We start from the raw sequence: 20,700 nt of genomic DNA, 5'->3' as shown, positions 1-20,700 counted from the left end.
GCACCTTGTAGGGGTGAGGAAGAGCCAGTTGTGAGTGTGGGGGAAGTTTGTGAGGCAGTGAGTAAAATGAAAGGGGATAAGGCAGCTGGGATTGATGGGATAAAGATAGAAATGTTAGCCCTTTCAGGGTCAACAGGCCCTCTCCCAGACTTGTTCTCAGATTCGACAAATTTTCAAAATAAAAAAAAAATTATTTTTTTCTTATGAAAAGATAGAGATTCTTTTCCTTATCATAATGACACCAGAAGTATGAAATTTGATGGAAAACTTACGGAATTATGCTCTCGTGAAGTTAGTGGTCTCGACGATGTTTACGCATCAGCGATTTTGCCCACTTTGAGCCCTATTTTCGGCCAATTCCAGTGTACTAGTCATCAAAACTCATAACTATTTCACTAGAACTCTATTTTTTCTATTGAATGAGTACAAGAAACCACCCATTTACCGATTTCAACTATCCAATAAAGTGGTCAGAATTTAGCAATTTTGCCAATTTCACACAAATTTCAAAAGATGCCAATTTCCAAATAGGGTCCAGAATAAACAAGAAAGACATTTCTGGCACTAAAATAACATTTCCTTTGTTCATTAGTCTTGTCCCCACGTCTCTCTTACATTCTTTTGCTTTCCACTTTGAATTTATATTCTCACAAAATATAGAAGATTTAGTGTTATGCAGACTACTGCATTAGCATAGAAATGGTATAAATAATATCAGCGCACTTGTGAAAGAATATTAGACTCACCAGTTGACGTGTATTGGACGCATAGCATGATATGTTTACTTTTGAACTTTGGTAAAAATCGAAGTGGTAAAAATCGAAGATTTCTGCTACTTTGAGCTCAATTTCAAGGTACTTTTCATTGTAAAACCAATCAAAATCATCACAATTTCTGTAATATGTCTTCCATTCTATAAAATGAGGCCAGAAAAACTAGAATACCATCATAAATACAATACGAAAATGCAGTGCAAAGTTTCTGTTTTAAACCAAAAACACTGTCAAAGTTTTTTTTTCTCATTACGCACTGTGTGCTGCAGGATTTTTTTTATACAGCACACACTGACCACATAGACCCATTCTTTCATATGTAGGCCTACCAGCTTTCTCTCACTAGATTTGAGGGCGCTAGAATTTAGGTGTACTAGTACGTCAATAACCCTGGTGCGTAAGCCATACTAGTACGTCGGAAACCCTGAAAGGGTTAAAAGCAGGAGGGGATATAGTTTTGAAGTAGTTGGTGCTGTTATTTAATAAATGTATTGAAGAGGGTAAGGTACCTAGGGATTGGCAGAGAGCATGCATAGCTCCTTTGTATAAAGGCAAAGGGGTAAAAGAGAGTGCAAAAATTTTAGGGGAATAAGTCTGTTGAGTATACCTGGTAAAGTGTATGGAAGAGTTATTATTGAAAGAATTAATAGTAAGGCAGAGAGTAGGATAGCAGATGAAAAATGAGGCTTTAATAAAGGTAGGGGGTGTGTAGACCAAGTGTTTACAGTGAAACATATTGGTGAACAGTATTTAGATAAGGGTAAAGAGGTTTTTGTGGCATTTATGGATTTAGAAAAGGCATATGACAGCATGGATAGGGGGGCAATGTGGCAGATGTTACAGGTGTATGGTATAGGATGTAGGTTACAGAAAGCAGTGAAGAGTTTTTATGAGGATAGTGAGGCTCAGGTTAGAGTAGGAGAGAGGGAGATTTTTCCCAGTAAAAGTAGGCCTTAGACAAGGATGTGTGATGTCACCGTGGTTGTTCAATATATTTATAGATGGTGTTGTAAGAGAAGTGAATGCTAGGGTCTTGGCAAGAGGTGTGGAGTTAAAAGATAAAGAATCAAACACAAAGTGGGAGTTGTCAAAGTTGCTCTTTCGTGATGACACGGTGCTTTTGGGAGATTCTGGAGAGAAGTTGTAGAGGTTGGTGGATGAATTCGGTAGGGTATGTAAAAGAAGAAAATTAAAAGTGAATATAAGAAAGAGTAAGGTCATGAGGATAACAAAAAGATTAGGTGACAAAAGACTGGATATCAGATTGGAGGGAGAGAGTATGGAGGAGGTGAATGTATTCAGATATTTAGGAGTGGACGTGTCAGCAGATGGGTCTATGAAGGATAAGGTGAATCACAGAATTGATGAGGGGAAAAGGGTGAGTGTGTGGAGACAAAGAACTTTGTCTGTGGAAGCAAAAAGGGGAATGTATGAGAGTATAGTTGTACCAACACACTTGTATGGGTGTGAAGCATGGGTGATGAATGTTGCAATGAGGAGAAGGCTGGAGGCAGTGGAGATGTCATGTCTGAGGGCAATGTATGGTGTGAATATAATGCAGAGAATTCGTAGTTCGGAAATTAGGAGAAGGTGTGGGATTACCAAAACTATTACCCAGAGGGCTGAGGAGAGGTTGTTGAGGTGGTTCAGACATGTAGAGAGAATGGAACAAAACAGAATGACTTTGAGAGTGTATAAATCTGTAGTGGAGGGAAGGCGGGGTAGGGGTTGGCCTAGGATGGGTTGGAGGGAGGGGGTAAATGAGGTTTTGTGTGTGAGGGGCTTGGACTTCCAGCAAGCATGCATGAGCATATCTAATAGGAGTGAATGGAGACAAATGGTTTTTAATACTTGATGTGCTGTTGGAGTGTGAGCAAAGTAACATTTATGAAGGGATTCAGGGAAACCGGCAGGCTGGACTTGAGTCCTGGAGATGGGAAGTACAGTGTCTACACTCTGAAGGAGGGGTGTTAATGTTGCAGTTTTATAACTGTAGTGTAAAGCACTCCTCTGGCAAGACAGTGATGGAGTGAATGATGATGAAAGTTTTTCTTTTTCGGGCCACCCTGCCTTGGTGGGAATCAGCTGATGTGTTAATAAAAAAAAATCAGTTCTAGCTAAAAATTTTTTAGGGAATTTTGACTCCTGAATTATTACTGCCTGATCAAATTTAGCCAAGATATGAGCTGTTGGAGTGTGAGCAAGGTAAAATTTTGTGAAGGGATTCAGGAAAACCAGTTAGCTGGACTTGAGTCCTGGAGGTGGGATATAAATTGCCTGCACTTTAAAGGAGGGTTTTGGGATATTGGCTGTTTGGAGTGACTTCTAAACTGTCGTATCTGAGTGCCTTTGTAAAGACAGTGATTATGTGTGAATGATGGTGAAAGTGTTGAATGATGGTGAAAGTTTATCTTTCTTTTGGGTCATCCTGCCTCTGCGAGACGGCTGATACATTGAAAAAAAAATGTGTGAGGGGCTTGGACATGCAGCACTTGTTTGTGAGCATGTTAGAAAGGAGTGAGTGGAGGCAAATGGTTTTTTGGACTTGATGAGCTGTTGGAGTGTGAGCAAGGTAACATTTTATGAAGGGATTCAAGGAAACCGGTTAGCTGACTTGAATCCTGGAGGTGGGTAGTACAGTGCCTGCACTTTGAAGGAGGGGTGAGAATATTTGCAGTTTGGAGGGGCATCTAAACTGTAGTATCATTGCATCTCTGGCAAGACAGTGATAAAGTGAATGAGGTTGAAAGTGTTTCTTATACCTCGGTGGGAAACTGCTGGCGTGCTAAAAAAAATATAAATGTGAAACTGAAAGTAAATTTCCCTTCCTTGATATCCTGATCAACTAAGTCAGTTATAATATTAACCTCTAAGCTGATGGTGACATTTCAGTTTATCTAAGCTTTTAATAATGACTCATGAATCATAACAACATGATTGCAAACAAACCATGGCTTTGAGGGAATTTGAGCTAGAGTTCCACATAGCCATGCTGGCAGGAGATTCGCCTGTAAAAACTGGCATTTGTGGATACAGTGGAGCCTGTGCTAACCTCCCTATAGTGTATAAATATACCTAGTTGGATGAATCTTATTGTAGCCAGCTGGCCTGGTGGCTTACGCACTGGCCTGGAATTTTACAACGTACTTGCCATGGATTCTAACCTCACCTGTACTGTGTTTTTTTTTCAAGCTGTTACTGGTGGTGACATAACAGTATGCATAATTCAAGGAAGGGTTTGAAGGTTGGTGTGAAAGTTTTGAGTGGTAGGGCTTGAGCATCCAGCAGGCATGTGTGATCATATTTGAAGAACAAGTGGTTTTTTGAGATTTGATATGCTTTTGGAGTGTGAGCAAGGTAACTTTTTTTTTTAAGGCACTCAGGGAAACTGGTTAGCAGGACTTGAGTTCAGGTGTTGGAAAGTATAGTGTCTGCACACTAGGAAGGGGTGGAAATGTTGCAGTTGGGATTGCCATTTGAGCCCTGATGTCATTACATTTCTGGTACAAAAGTTGTTGAATAAATGATGGTGTATGACTTTTCTACCACCTAGTGACCCTACCTAAGTGGAAAATGGCCCATGTGGTAAAAGAAATAATAGTAAATACTATTTCTCTTGACATGTAGGTGGACACATCCATGTAGCCACCTGGAAGCCTGAAATGATAAAGTGCTGGCGTGCAGAACTTAAGATAACACACCAAGATTGTGCTGGGGGAAAGGGTGACCTCAACATTACTATTGAAGCTGCTCAGTCTTTTTGTCCATTCCGATCAAGCACCACCTGGCATAACTCTCAAAGTAAGTTTAGTTATGGGTGTACAGTATATTTGTGGTAACTCTTTAGTATGTTCAATGTAGGTTGGTATAATAATAATACTGTAGGGCTCTGCTTTACGGCAACCTGCTAATACAGACATTTCAGATTACGAGCAAAACTTGCTATACAGCTCCCCCTCACCTGACTTTCTAATACAGTCACCACGCACCACCTGGTTTGTTTACATTCTCTGTGAGTGAGTCTCTCCATTGTGTCTAGAAACTTTCCAAAATTTCAAGTGTTTTAAAGTTACAGTGGACCCCGGTTAACGATATTTTTTCACTCCAGAAGTATGTTCAGGTGCCAGTACTGACCGAATTTGTTCCCATAAGGAATATTGTGAAGTAGATTAGTTCATTTCAGACCCCCAAACATACACGTACAAACGCACTTACATAAATACACTTACATAATTGGTCGCATTCGGAGGTGATTGTTATGCGGGGGTCCACTGTATTGTGTATTTTATATGTACTCTGATAAGTATGCCTATGTATACCTGTACCTAAATAAACTTACCCACTATGCTTGCGTGCAGGTACACATTAAAATCACTAAGAGTGTCCCTCTAGTCTTGACACCATAGTAATAATAATAATATTAACCCCTTGACTGTCGAAACCGCAAATCCTGAGGTGTCTCCTGGTGTCAAAAAATTTTTGAAGAAAAAAAATTTCTTGTGAAAGGATAGAGAATCTGCTCCTGATGGTAACAACACCAAAAGAACGAAATTTGATGGAAAACTTACGGAATTACGCTCTCGCGAAGTTAGCGACCTCGGCGATATTTACGAATCGGCCATTTCACCCACTTTGAGCCCTATTTTTGACCAAATTCATAGCTATTTCTTTAGAACTCCATTTGTTCTATCGATTGAGTACAAGAAACTACCCATTTACCGATTTCAACTTTCCAATAACGTGGTCAGAAATTTGCAATTTGTCCAATTTCACGCAAATTAAAAAATATGCCAATTTCAAAATCGGGTCCAGAATGAACAATGCAGACATTCCTAGCTCTAAAATAACATTTTCTTTGTTCATCAGTCACGTCTCCAGGCCCCTCTGATATTAATTACTCTTGCTTTCTATTTTGAATTTTTATTCAAACAAAAAATAGAAGATTTACTGTTATGCTGACTACTGCAATATTGTAATAATTGTATAAATAATGTCAACCCATTCATGACTGCATATTAGAATGGATACTTGGATATTTATTGGACAATGACATCATTTGTTTTCTTTTGAACATCGGCAAAAATCAAACATTTTCCCTACTTTGAGCTCCATTTTAAGGTTCTTTTCTTAGTAAAACCAATGAAAATCACCTCAGTTTCTATAAGATGTTTTCCATTCTATCAAATGAGACCAAGAAAACGAAAATACAGCCATAAATACTATACAAAAATACACCACAAAGTCGGCGTTTTAATCCAAAAAAGAAAAACGGTCGGAGTTTTTTTTCTCATTATGCCCTGCATGCTGCAGGATTTTTTTATATGGTGCACACTGACCACACAGACCCATTCTCTCACATGTGGGCCTACCAGCTTTCTCCTGCTTTATTTGAAGCTGCTAGAATTTTTGAGTATATATATGTCAAACATTGTGGCTCGTAAGACGTATACAGTGGACCCCCGGTTAACGATTTTAATCCGTGCAAGAGGGCTCATCGTTATGCGAAATAATCGTTATGCGAATGAATTTTCCCCATAAGAAATAATGGAAATAAAATTAATCCGTGCAAGACGCCCAAAAGTATGAAAAAAATTTTTTTTTACCACATGAAATGTTAATTTTAATACACACAAACTGAGAAAGGCATGCACAATTACATGACACTTACTTTTATTGAAGATCTGGTGATGATTGATGGGATGGGAGGAGGGGAGAGCATTATCTTCTTACTGTTTAGAAGGGGAATCCCCTTCCATTAGGACTTGAGGTAGCAAGTCCTTTTCTGGGGTTACTTCCCTTCTTCTTTTAATGCCACTAGGACCAGCTTGAGAGTCACTGGACCTCTGTCGCACAACAAATCTGTCCATAGAGCTCTGTACCTCCCGTTCCTTCAAGACTTTCCTAAAATGGGCCATAACATTGTCATTGAAATAGTCACAAGCACGGCTTGCAACAGCTGTGTCAGGGTGATTTTCATCTATAAAGGTTTGCAGTTCAACCCACTCTGCACACATTTCCTTAATCTTTGAAGTAGGCACAATGGATTCCACAACTGGCATAGGCTTCTCAGGGTTAGCCCCAAACCCTTCAAAATCTTTCTTAATTTCCATACTAATTCTCACCCTTTTTACCACAGGGTTGGCACTAGAAGCTTTCTTGGGGCCCATGGTCACTTATTTTCCAGAAACAGCACCGAAAATACTGTAATAATACGAAATATTCCGAGTGTATGCTTGGATGTTACCGCGGAGGCTGGCTGGTAAACAATGGGACGGAGCGGCACATGTGAGGCTGGCTGAGGGCACATTGGACGCGTCTCGGACGAAAATCGGTATGCGGGTTTTTAATCGGTATGCGCGGCAAAAATTTTGCGATAAAAGTAATCGTTATGCGGAAAAATCGCTATGCGATGCCATCGTTATGCGGGGGTCCACTGTATATACGACCGAAACAGTCAAAGGGTTAATACATAATAATAATCACTTGGGCACATTAAATGTCTTATTTTACGTTAATATAGACAGTTTCATTAATCCATCTATGATATTGCCTTCAGAATTATATAGGAAACACATTACATAACATATAAACATTATACTACATACACCCACAGTACAATAAATTTCACATAAATATGAGGTGTGGTAGCGAAGTGGAGGAAAAAATTCCGTTTTCTTTTGTCCAGCACCAGAGAAAATGTGTATCAATGGGTGGTTGACCCAGTCACTCCCCTTAATACATTCAGCTTTGTTTACCAGCTTTCTCTCGCTAAATTTGAAGGGGCTAGAATTTATGAGTACGTACTAGTATGGCACCAACCTTGGCGTGCAAGCCGTACTAGTATGACACCGACCCTGAAAGGGTTAAGACTACAAATATTTGAAGGTGAGTAATGGAAGTTCAGTGGTACCTTGACTTATGAGTTTAATTCGTTCCGTGACCCAGCTCTTTACTCAGTTTGCTCGTACAGTGGACCCTTGTTTTTCGTAAGGCCCAAAAATCGTAATTTTCGGAAATTGTAACGTTTTTTCATCAAAACATTGACTCGTGAATCGTCGTTTGACTCACAGATAGTCGTTCATCTGGGAAGCATACACAGCTTCAAGCCGCCTCACACTCCATTCCCAGCCAGTGTGCCATTGTTTATCAGTGAGTGAGGATGATCCCACGAGTTCATACGATACATTTCATAATATTCCATTCGTTTTAGTGCTTGCAACTGCTAAATAAGCCACCATGGCTCCAAAGAAAGCTTCTAGTGCCAGCCCTTTGGTTGAGAATGTGAGAAACACATATAATTTAAGAAAAAGTTTGTAGAAAAATACGAAAGTGGTGGTGGTAGAGTGGCTGCAGTTGTGATGGTGGTAGAGGGTTGTAGTGTTGGTGGTAGCAGTTGTGATAGTGGTAGAGGGTGGTAGTGATGCTGGTAGAAGGTGGTAGTGATGGTGGTAGCAGTTGTGATAGTGGTAGAGGGTGGTAGTGATGGTGGTAGAGGGTGGTAGTGATGGTAGTAGAGGGTGCCTCCTTCAGTGATTCTACTAACTCTTCCAATGTTGTAGGAGTTATATAGGGCTACAGAAAACACCGGCGCCTCCGCTGGTGCTTCACCACCATTATGGACGGCTTATGCTCTCTTGTTTCATACATAATGACTTATTTTATTCATTCTAGAGTATATTCCATGTTTCTATGTTATTAATATTGTTTATTATGTCATATTAGTTGAATTGTGATAAATAAGCCGTAGAGTTGATATTAGTGTCATATTCTCCAAGAATAAACTCGCCTCCCCTCCCTCGGCCCCGTCTGCCATACACCAAGAGTCTTCAATAAAGGTAAATGTGATGTTAAATGTTCATTTATACATTTTATTAGTGCTTTACATTTATTTGACATTCTTTTCTGCATGTAAATCTATATTTAAACTAGGGAAGTGACCCCTGAAGTGACCTAGAGTCCTTATGGAGGGGGATTCCCCTTCCAAACAATAACCTCTCTTCCCTCTCCCCTCCCTGTTTTCCATCCATCAACAACACCCTTCAATAAAGGTAACTGTCATGTTGAATGTTCATTCTTTTGTGCATGTAAATCTATCTTTAAGGTAAAAAAAAAAATGTTTTGTTGATACTTCTGGGTGTCTGGAACGAATTACACGTGTAATTGGATTTACATTATTTCTTATAGGGAAAATGGATTCGCAATTCATCAATTTCGATAATAGTCATACTCTCTGGAACGGATTAATTATGAAAAATGAGGGCCCACCGTATATCAAATCAATTTTCCTCATTGAAATTAATTGAAATGCCATTAATCCATTCCAGCAGAATTCCTGGCTCTCGGGAGGCAGGAGAAAATACTTCAATTATTGTTATTATTGTTATTGTTTTTACTATTATATTATTATTATTACAGTGGGCCCTCCGTTTTCATTGATCCTTGTTATTGCCTATTTCGGTTTTGGTCAACTTTTTTTGTTGATTTTTTTGTTCCGTTTTTGTCGATCGTACAGAACTTGTCCAGTGCCCAGTGCACAGACAAAGCACCCTCCCACACACATTCTCAGCTAGTGTAGTGTTGTTTCTTGGTGAGTGAACATATCCTGCCAGGTCATACGAAACATTTCGTAGTAATCCATTGTTTTTGCCACTTGTTTATTCTGTGTGACTGCTAAATAAGTGACCATGGCCCCAAAGAAAGTTCCTACTGCCAGTGCTTTTGTAAAGAAAATGAGGAACACTGTAGAACTGAAAAAGAAATCCTAAGAAAATATGATAGTGGCATATGCATTGCTGAACTCGGCAGGATGTACGGGAAGTCATCATCAACAATCAGCTACATTGTGGCAGACAGAAAAGAAATAATGGAAGCTGATGTTGCGAAAGGGGTGAATGCGATAACCAAACAGGGATCCCAAACAATTGAAGAATTGGAGAAATTGTTGTTGGTGTGGATCAGAGAGAAAGAGTTAGCAGGAGATAGTGTTGTGCAGTCTATAATTTGTGAAAAGGCAAGGCAGTTGCATGACGATCTCATGAAGAAACTGCCTGAAACAAGTGCTGATGTAGGCGAATTTAAGGCCAGCAAAGGCTGGTTTGAAAAATTAAAGAAGCGAAGTGGCATACACAGTGTTGTAAGACACAGTGAGGGTACCAGTTCAGACAAACAAGGGCTGAAAAATTTGTACAGGAATTCAAATGTTATATAGAGGCTGAAAAATTCCAACCCCAACAAGTGTTTGTGATAAAACAGGCTTGTTTTGGAAGAAAATGCCAAAGAGGACCTACATTATGCAGGAGGAAAAGGCACTCCCATAACACAAGCCTATGAAAGACAGGCTAACTCCCTTGTTATGTGGTAATGCTAGTGGGGATTTCAAAGTGAAGTCTTTACTGGTGTATCACTCTGAAAATCCCAGTTAGGGGGTTAAAGGTATATCAAAGTTGGCTTTACAGTCAGTACCATATTCAACACCTGTCACTGCCACAGCCACCACCACATTCAGCAGTGCAACCACCACCACATTCAGCACCGCAGCCACCACCACATTCAGTACCACGGTCAGGGCCCCATCCACATGTCTACCATCTCACAAAGAAATTTAGAAATGGAAAATTGTACCAAGAAATCATCTTGTTAACTTGTCAAGTCAAAGAAGATCAGTCTTATCATTTTCAACATTCTTCAAATTCATCTTCCATATTATTTGTATTATGTTATGTATGTACTGTTTTTGAGAGAGGGGCCAGATTGGAAAAAGATCAGTTAGGCAGACCAAATTTAGTGATAGTCCCAGTTTCTAGATTTGCTGGGAACTCTTGAGCTTATCCCTTGAATTTTGAAGGAGTACTGTACATTCAGGATTTATTTTGTACTTCATCCCTTCAAGGTAGGTGCTGTAGCTTCATGCTGGCAAAAAGCTCTTGATCTAATGAATTGAAGTGACCATTCCCTTCCTCAGAGCAGATCTGATCACCTCCCATTCCCTAGTCACTATAAGACCCTATGGGTTTGGTACTTCTCAGTGAATAGAATAATAATAGTTTTATAGTTCATTGACAATTTTTGTTTTTCAGAAAGTGAAGGTCTAGTACAAGTGACATGTCTGCACTACACAGAGGTAGAAGATCCTAACAGTTTGTTGGTAGCACTCACTGTAGAGCGACCAGCTGAAGCATCTCCTACGCAACAAGTGAGAATGCCTTAATAGTAATTCTAGTCACTACCGAACCTTGTTATACAATACTGCTGCCTTTAAAACAATCTCCAGCCCTTGTTGTACTATACTACTGTTCTTAACCCTTTGACTGTCGCAAGCCCCCTTTCTGAAGTTGTCATTCTATGTCGCAAAAGTTTGGGAAAAAAAAAATTATTTTTTCTTATGAAATGATAGAGAATCTTTTCCTGATGGTAATGACACCAAAAGTATGAAATTTGGTCAAAAACTCATGGAATTACGCTCCCGCAAAGTTAGTGGTCTCGGCGACATATACGCATCGGCAAGTTCGCCGACTTTGAGCCCTGTTTTTGGCCAATTCCGTTGTTCCAGTTGACCAAACTCATAGCTAATTCTTTAGAACTCCATTTTTTCTATCAGTTGAGTACAAAAAACTGCCCACTTACCGATGTGAACTACCCAATAAGTAGTCAGAAATTGACAATTTGGCCAATTTCATGCAAATTAAAAAAGATGCCAATTTCAAAATAGGGTCCAGAATAAACAAGGTAGACATTCTTGGCACTAAAATAACATATCTTCTGTTCATTAGTCATATCTCTAGGCCCCTCTTATATTACTATTGCTTTCTATTTTTATTTTTTATTCATACAAAAAAATACAAAATTTACTGTTATGCAGACTACTGCATTATTGTAAAAATGGTATAAACAATATCAGTGCACTAGTGAAAGAATATTAGACTCCCCAGTTGACATGTATTGGATGTGTGGTGTAATTTACTTACTCCTGAACATTGGTAAAAATCGAACATTTCTGCTACTTTGGGCTCAATTTCAAGGTCGTTTTCATCATGAAAGTAATGAAAATCATCTCTATTTCTGTAATATGTTTTCCATTTTATCACCTGAGACCATGAAAACGAGAATGCAACAATAAATACTACATGAAAATACACCTCAAAGTTGGCGTTTTAATCCAAAAAAACGGTCAGTTTTTTTTTCTCATTATGCACTGCATGCTGCAGGATTTTTTTTATGTCGTGCACACTGACCACACAGACCCATTCTCTCACATGTGGGCCTACCAGCTTTCTCCTGCTTTATTTGAAGCCGCTAGAATTTACGCTTTTAAATACGTCAGAAACAGTGGCGCGTAAGATGTATATATACGACGTAAACAGTCAAAGGGTTAAAACAGTCACCATCATTTATTTGTTAAACTGCTGCCTTAAGCCTTTCACTGTTGAGACCCTTGCTCAAAAACTTGCTCTCAGTGTCGAAAATTTAAAAAAAAAAAAAAAAATTACTTTTTCTTATGAAATGAAAGAGAATCTTTTCCCAATGGTAATGACACCAAAAGTACGAAATTTGATGGAAAACCTACATAATTATGCTCTCTTGTTAAGTTATCTCTCTCAGCGATATTTATGCATTGGCAATTTCACCCACCTTCAGCCCTCTTTTCAGCCAATTCCATTGTTCCAGTTGACCAAACTCATAGCTATTTCTCTAGAACTCCATTTGTTCTATTGAGTGAGTATAAGAAACCACCCATTTACCAATTTCAACTACCCAATAAAGTGATCAGAAATTGGCAATTTGGCCAATTTCAAACAAATTTCAAAAGATGCCAATTTCACAATAGGGTTCAGAATAAATAATGCAGACATTCCTGGCATTAAAATAACATTTTCTCTGTTCATTAGTCACATCTCCAAGTCCATCTTATATTACTCTTGCTTTCCATTTTGAATTTTTATTCACACAAAAAATAGAAGATTTACTGTTATGCAGACTACTGCATTATTGCAATAAGTGTATAAATACTGTCAACCCATTCGTGACTGTGCATTAGAATGGCTAGTTGGACATTTATTGGACAACGATGTCATTTGTTTACTCTTGAACATCAGCAAAAATCAAACATTTCTGCTACTTTGATCTCCATTTCAAGGTCCTTTTCATAGAGAAACCAATCAAAATCATCTCTATTTCTATAATATGTCTTCCATTATGTACTACGTGCTGCAGGATTTTTTTTTACTGCGCACACTGACCACACAGACCCATTCTCTCACATGTAGTGGTACCAGCTTTCTCCCACTAAATTTGAAGCTGCTAGAATTTTGGCGTATTAATGTGGCACCAACACTGGCTTGTAAGCTGTACTAATATGATGCCAGCAGTGAAAGGGTTAAAACACTCTCCAACCTTGTTTTACTGAACTGATGCCTTTAACCCTTTCAGGGTTGGTGCCATACTAGTATGGCTTACGTGGCAGGGTTGGTGCCATACTAGTACGCATAAATTCTAGCGTCCTCAAATCAAGCAGGAAAAGGCTGGTAGTCCTGGATGTGAGAGAATGGGTTTCCATGGTCAGTGTGTGCAGTATAAAAAAAATCGGGGACCCAGTGGTGCATTGTGGGAAAGCCATTTTATTACACCTTGTTCACCATGTCTAGCGGTAAGAAACTCCTCACTCCTCGGCTAATTGGGGCTCTATTGTTCCCAGGTGACAGTTCAAACACAGATGGAAGTGTTAGTGAAGATGAATTTCATGGTTTTGAGGAGTTTGTGGCCAAAAACAATGCCCAGGAAACCAACCTGAAGGAAGGAAGGAAGGTAGAAGAAAGGGAGGAAAGAAGGAAGAGATAAGAGGAAGGAAGGAAGAAAGGAAAAGATGAGAGGAAGGTGGGAAGGAAAGAGGGAAGGAAGGAAGTAGAGAAGGAAGGAAGGAAGGAGGGAAGAAAGGAATGAGACCATCAACCTAGGATAACTCAAAAAATTCAGACAGTGACCTATTTCCATGTGGGTTGGTGGGGTGGGGAGGAAGGGATGGGTGTTGACAGGCAAGGAGGGTGGTGAGTGGTGGTGTTATTTGTCATTGTGACACCAATTAGGCCAGTGACTCAGCATATTTACAAGTCCACCCCCACACTACTACAAGCTTTCAGAACCTCTTGTAGTTATAGGAACCTGTCCAGTGACTCTGTATGAGTATATATATGATAGAAAAATAGTAATAAACAACATTTTTTATTGTTGGTTTGTGTAAACGTGTTTTGTAAACAATATAATGACAGCAAAGTTTGTGCTGTTATTGTGTCATATACAATGAGTGAATATATACCAAATAGTTTTTATATTGGTCTCAGAGGCCATAAAAGTTACTTGAAAAAATAAAATATTAAAAAATAAAAGAAAAAAGCAGAAAAAACATAATAAACTCTTACTGAGTGACCGGCAGTCGGCGATGTTGCCGTATGCAGTTCATTTTCTGTCAACTTCACGCCTCCATATCTCGATAAGTATTGATGTCAAAAAAAAATTTTTTAGCCTATAAATTTTAGAAAAAAAACTGTCTTTTCATAAGAAAAAATAATTTTTTTTTTTTTTTTGAATTTTTACTGACCCTGAGAACAGGTTTTGGAGAGGGCCTGCCGACCCTGAAAGGGTTAAAACACTCTCCAACCTTGTTTTACTAAAATGCTGCCTTTAAAATACTCTCCAACCTTGTTTTACTGAACTGCTGTCTTTAAAACAATATTCAAACCTTGCTATATTTAATCTCTAATTTCTTATACAGTAGAACCCCAGTTTTCATAATCCATTCCAGAAGGTTGGCCTAAATCTGAGATGGCCGAAAACTAAAGTAATATTTCCCATAATAAATGATGTAAATCCGATTAATCCGTTCCAGATGCTCAGAAATATTAACAAAAAATAAATTTTTACATACAGAAAACAATGAGAAATAAATATTAAGCACTAATTTTAATGATAAATAAACATTACATATCTTTATTGAAGACTCTTGTTGGCATATGAAAGAAGGCAAGGAGGGGAGAGGGAAGAGAGTTTATTGTTTGGAAGGGGAATCCCCCTCCATAAGGACTTCAGGTATCAAAGCCCTCTCTGGGGTTACTTCCCTTCTTTGTCTTTTACTGCCAATAGGACCAGCTTGAGAGTCACTGTACCCCTGTTGCACAAAAAATCTGTCCAGAGAGGCCTGTTTTTGGCATCTCTGTAAGATTTGCCAAAAATGGGACCAGATGTTGTCATTGAACATGTTGCACACATGGCTTGCAACAGTTCTGTTAAGGTGATAATTCTCCACAAAACTTTGCACCTCACTCCACTTTGCACAAATGTCCTTAATTGCTGAAGAAGGCACATTCTCCCCCCTCTCTTCCTTCTCTGAAGCAACATCCTCAGCTGCAGTCTGTTGCTGTTCCAGTTGAAGGTCTTGCAGCTCTTCAGTGGTTAGCTCTTCCCTGTGGTCCTCCACCAACTCTTCCACATCCTCACCACTCACATCCAACCCCGTGGACTTCCCCAAAGCCACAATAGATTCTACAATAGGCATAGGGTTGTCAGGGTTAGCCTCAAACCCTTCAAAATCCTTCTCGAGGACACATTCTGGCCACAATTTTCTCCAAGCAGAGTTCAAAGTCTTTGAAGTCACTCCCTGCCAAGCTTATGAGCAGTTGAGGATATTGAAGTGATTTCTCCAGAGCTCTCTTAGGGTCAATTCAGTGTCTGAGGTCACTTCAAAACACCTTTGAAACATTGCTTAGGTGTACAGTTTTTTGAAGCTTGAAATGACCTGCTGGCCCATGGGCTGGATGAGAGGAATGGTATTAGGGGAAAAGAACTTCACTGTGATGAAATTACACTCCTCAAACAATAGGTCTTCCAAGTCTGGAGGATGAGCAAGAGACACTTAAGTGGCAAATTATTTTCCAGCAGGTATTTCTTCACACTCGGGCCAGACACTTCATTGACCCACTCAATGAAAATTAGCCTCGTGACCCATGCCTTATTGTTAGCCTTCCACATCAAACACAGTTTACTCTTTATAACATTGCTCTTCTTCAATACTTGGGGATTTTCAGTGATACACAAAAAAAAAGGCTTCTCTTCGAAATCCCCACTAGCATTACCACAGAACAAAAGAGTTAGCCTGTCCTTCATTGGCTTGTGTCCTGGCAGTGCCTTTTCCTCCTGCGTGATGTGGGTCCTCTTTGGCACTTTCTTTCAAAAGAGGCCTGTTTCATCACAATTGAACGTACGCCTCTACGTACCCCTTGAATTCATCAATGAATGCTTTGGTAGCACATTTGTCAGAACTTGAAGCCTCGCCATGCTTTACCACACTGTGTATGCCACTTCGCTTCTTGAATCTGTCGAACCAGCCTTTGCTGGCCTTAAATTCACTTACAGCAGCAGTCGTTCCTGGCATTTTCTTTACAACATCTCCATGCAACTGCCTTGCCTTCTCGCAAATTATCCCCTCCGAACACTATCTCCCGTTAATTGTTTCTCATTGATCCACGCCAACAACAACTTCTCCACATCCTTGATTGTTTGTGATCTCTGTTTTGGTAGCATATTTACCCCTTTTGCAACATTAGGTTCCTTGATTTCTGCTTTCTTCAACAAGATGGAACTGATCGTTGATGTAGATTTCCCATTCATCCTAGCGAGCTCTGCCACATGTACACCACTTTTGTATTTTGCTATAACTTCTTTCTTGAATTCTATCGTGTTTCTCACCTTCTTTACCAAAGGCCTGGCAATCTGAACTTTCTTTGGCCCCATGGTGACTTATTTCACAGTCAGTAAACAGTAAAGAAGCACAGAGAGAGACACAGACCTAGTGTGATATGCGTAAGGTTTTGACATCATGGACGGGTGGACGCTTCTCATACCAATGATTACCGAAAAGATTAATGAAATCCGGGGAAAATTTTTGCCGAAAAAATTACTCAAATTGTATGATTTCCACACTGGCCGAAAACTGGGGATCCACTGTATTTATTTAATTTCATTTCACCAGTCCATTAACCCTTTCAGGGTCAGCAGACCATCTCGTAAACTTGTTCTCAGGGTCAGAAATTTTTGGAAAAAAAAATTATTTTTACTTATAAAATGGTAGAGAAACTTTTCCTGATCATAATGACAGCAAAGGTTTGAAATTTGACGGAAAACTTACGGAATTATGCTCTTGCAAAGCTAGTGGTTTCGACAATGTTTACGCATTGACGATTTCGCCCACTTTGAGCCCTATTTTCAGCCAGTTCCAATGTACCAGTCGACAGAAATCATAACTATTTTCCTAGAACTCCATTTTTTCTATCGAAAGAGTACAAGAAACCACCCATTTACCGATTTCAACTATCCAATAAAGTGGTCAGAAATTGGCAATTTTGCCAATTTCACACAAATTTCAAAAGATGCCAATTTCCAAATAGGGTCCAGAATAAACAAGACAGACATTCCTGGCACTAAAATAAATTTTTTTCTGTTTATTAGTTACATCCCCAGGCCTCTCTTACATTTCTTTTGCTTTCCACTTTGAATTTTTATTCTCACAAAAAAAAAAATAGAAAATTTACTGTTATGCAGACTACTGCATTAGTGTAGAAATGGTATAAATAATATCAGCGCACTTGTGAAAGAATATTAGACCCACCATTTGATGTGTATTGGACGTGTGGCATGATTTGTTTACTTTTGAACTTTGGCAAAAATCGAACATTTCTGCTACTTTGAGCTCAATTTCAAGGTACTTTTCATATTGTGAAACCAATCAAAATTATCTCAATTTCTGTAATATGTCTTCCATTCTACAAAATGAGACCAGGAACACTAGAATACAACCATAAATAGCATTCGAAAATACATTGCAAAGGCGTTTTAAAGCAAAAACACGGCTGGAGTTTTTTTTTTCTCATTACACACTGTGTGCTGCAGGATTTTTTTTTATACTGCGCACAGTGACCACATAGACCCATTCTTTCATATGTAGGCCTACCAGCTTTCGCTAGATTTGAAGGCAGTAGAATTTATGAGTACTAGTACGTCACCATCCCTGGTGTGCAAGCCGTAATACTATGACACCAACCCTGAAAGGGTTATGAACTGTGTGATTACCTGTTACAGTGGAACCCCAAGTTTTGTACGCACTGAGTATCATATGCTTCTAGTTTAGAACCATTTTTTCGGCTAAATTTTGTCCCGAGTTTTGCACAGTGCCCCATGTTTCATCCCGCGCATCAGGCCTGTACACCTGCCCATGCCTGCGTGCCTCCCTGTGCAGGCATCATAAGTCAGTCTGGCTTTGTTTATCTTTGAGTGAACATTACCCTGCGCGCTCATCCAAACATTTCACAATTAATTCATTGTGTTTGGCGCTAGTTTATTGAATGCGACTGTGAAATAAGTCACCATGGGCCCAAAGGAACTTCCTAGTGGCACCCGTTTGGTAAAGAAAGTGAGAAACATCATAGAAGTGAATAAATAGTACAAAAATACGAGAGTGGTGTGCGAGTTGTGGAGCTTGCCAGGATGTATGGCAAAAGCAAATCAGCAATCGCTTCTATCCTGGTTAAGAGAAAAGAAGCCAAGGAAGCTGATGTTGCGAAAGGTGTAGACATGTTAACCAAAAGCAGATCACAGACAATCGAAGAGGTTGAGAAGTTGTTGGTGGTGTAGATCAACAATAAACAGGTAGTGGGTGATAGTGTTTCGGAGTCGCTCATTTGTGAAAAGGCAAGGCAGTTGCATGACGATCTCATAAAGAAAATGCCTGCATTGAGTGCTGATGTTAGTGAATTTAAGGCCAGCAGAGGCTGGTTTTGACAGACTTAAGAGGTGTAGTGGCATACACAGTATGGTAAGGCATGGCAAAGCTGCCAGTTTTGACAAACATGCAGCTGAAAAATTTGTAAGTGAATTTAAGGGGTACATAGAGACTGAAAAATTCAAACCCCAACAGGTCTCTTTTGGAAGAAAATGCCAAAGAGGACCTACATAATGCAGGAGGAAAAGGCACTGTCAGGACACAAGCCTATGAAAGACAGGCTAACTCTTTTGTTCTGTGCTAATGCTAGTGGGGATTTTAAAGTGAGGCCTTTACTGGTGTATCACTCAGAAAATCCCAGAGTGTTCAAGAAAAACAATGTCATCAAGAATAAATTGTGTGTGTTGTGGAAAGCTAATAATAAGGCATGGGTCATGAGGCAAATTTTCAAAGAGTGGGTCCATGAAGTGTTTGGCCCCAGTGTGAAAAAAATACCTTCTGGAAAATAATTTGCCACTCAAGTGCCTACTGGTACTAGACAATGCTCCTGCTCATCCTCCAAACTTGGAAGACCTATTGTCTAGGGACTTCAGTTTTATAACAGGGAAGTTCTTGCCTCCTAACACCACTCCTCTCCTCCAGCCCATGTACCAGCAGGTCATTTCTAACTTAAAAAACTCTACACCAAAGCAGTGTTTGAAAAGTGCTTTGAAATGACCTCAGACACTAGGTTGACCCTAAGAGAGTTCTGGAGGAATCTCTTCACTATCCTTTATTGCATAAGCCTTGTAGGTAAGGCTTGGGAGGGAGTGACTTCCAGGACTTTGAACTCTGCTTGGAGATAATTTTGGCCAGAATGTGTCCTCCAGAGGAATTTTGAAAGGTTTGAGGCCGACCCTCTGCCTATTGTGGAAGGTATTGTGGCATTGGGGAGGTCCCAGGGGTTGGAGGTGAGTGGCGAGGATGTGGAAGAGTTGGTGGAGGACCACAGGGAAGAGCTAAACACTGAAGAGCTGCAAGAGCTTCATCTCGAACACCATCAGACCACAGTTGAGGAACTTGCTTCAGAGGAGGAGGAGGAAGAGGAGTGGAGGAGGTGCCTTCTTCAGTGATTAGGGACATGTGTGGAATGTGGAATAGGTTGCAAAGTTTTGTGCAAAAATACCACCCTGAGCAAGCTGAAACAAGCCATCTCTGCTACAAGTTCAATGACAGAACCATGTCTCATTTTTAGGGAAATTTTGAAGAGGCACCAGAAACAGAGGACTCTGGACAATTATTTTGTGCGACAGAGGTCCAGTGACTCTCAAGCTGGTCCAAGTGGCATTAAAAGACAAAGAAGGGGAGTAACCCAAGATAAGGACTTGTTACCTAAAGTCTTTATGGAAGGGGATTCCCCTTCCAAACAATAAGTGCTCCCTCACTCCTCCCTATCTTCCAGATACCAGCAGCAGTCTTCAATAAAGGTAAGTAAATGTTATTTTAAATGTTTATTGAAATGTTAATTTATCTATTGTATTACTAATTTAAGTACTACAGTGGACCCTCAAGTAACAGCATTAATCCGTTCCAGAGAGCTTGTCTTAAACCAATTTTGCTGTTATCCGAATTAATTTTCCCCATAAGAAATAATGGAAATCTAATTAATCCATTCCAGACACCCAACAGTATTAAACAAATCTTAAATCTCTCAAACCAACCTTTGCTGGCCTTAAATTCACTCACATCACCACTAGTTGCAGGCATTTTTCTAATTAAATCGTCATGCAACTTCCTAGCCTTTTCATATGTGGTTGCTTGAGAGATGGTATCTCCTGCTATCTGTTTTTCGTTTATCCACACTAATAACAGTCTCTCAACATCTTCGAGTACTTGCGATCTCTGTTTCGAAAACAAACTTGCACCTTTTGCAAGAACAGCTTCCTTGATTGCCATTTTGTTGGCCACAATAGTAGCGATGGTTGATTGTTTTTTTTTTATACAACCTGGCCAGCTCCGAGACACGCACTCCACTTTCGTACTTGGCAATTATTTCTTTCTTCATTTCCATAGTAATTTTCACCCTTTTTACCACAGGGTTGGTACTAGAAGCTTTCTTGGGGCCCATGGTGACTTATTTTGCAGCTACGATCACTAAAAACACTGTGATAATATGAAATGTAC

The 20,700-nt window shown here is 39.6% G+C and overlaps 1 protein-coding gene across 1 annotated transcript in view; it reads left to right on the top strand.

The window, feature by feature from the left end:
- The window catches only part of MED16 (mediator complex subunit 16), a 292,898-nt gene that overhangs the window by 26,347 nt on the left and 245,851 nt on the right, over positions 1–20,700 (top strand). Inside the window, exons 6-7 of the mRNA XM_070084299.1 lie at positions 4,401–4,574; positions 10,850–10,965. Coding sequence (XP_069940400.1) covers positions 4,401–4,574; positions 10,850–10,965 — 290 coding nt within the window. The remainder of the gene's footprint in view (positions 1–4,400; positions 4,575–10,849; positions 10,966–20,700) is intronic.

Source organism: Cherax quadricarinatus, chromosome 12 (assembly GCF_038502225.1).
Source record: "Cherax quadricarinatus isolate ZL_2023a chromosome 12, ASM3850222v1, whole genome shotgun sequence".
In the NCBI taxonomy this organism is placed as follows: Eukaryota; Metazoa; Arthropoda; class Malacostraca; order Decapoda; family Parastacidae; genus Cherax; species Cherax quadricarinatus.
Note: the sequence above shows the minus strand (reverse complement) of the source record. Positions and strands in the feature narration are given on the sequence as shown.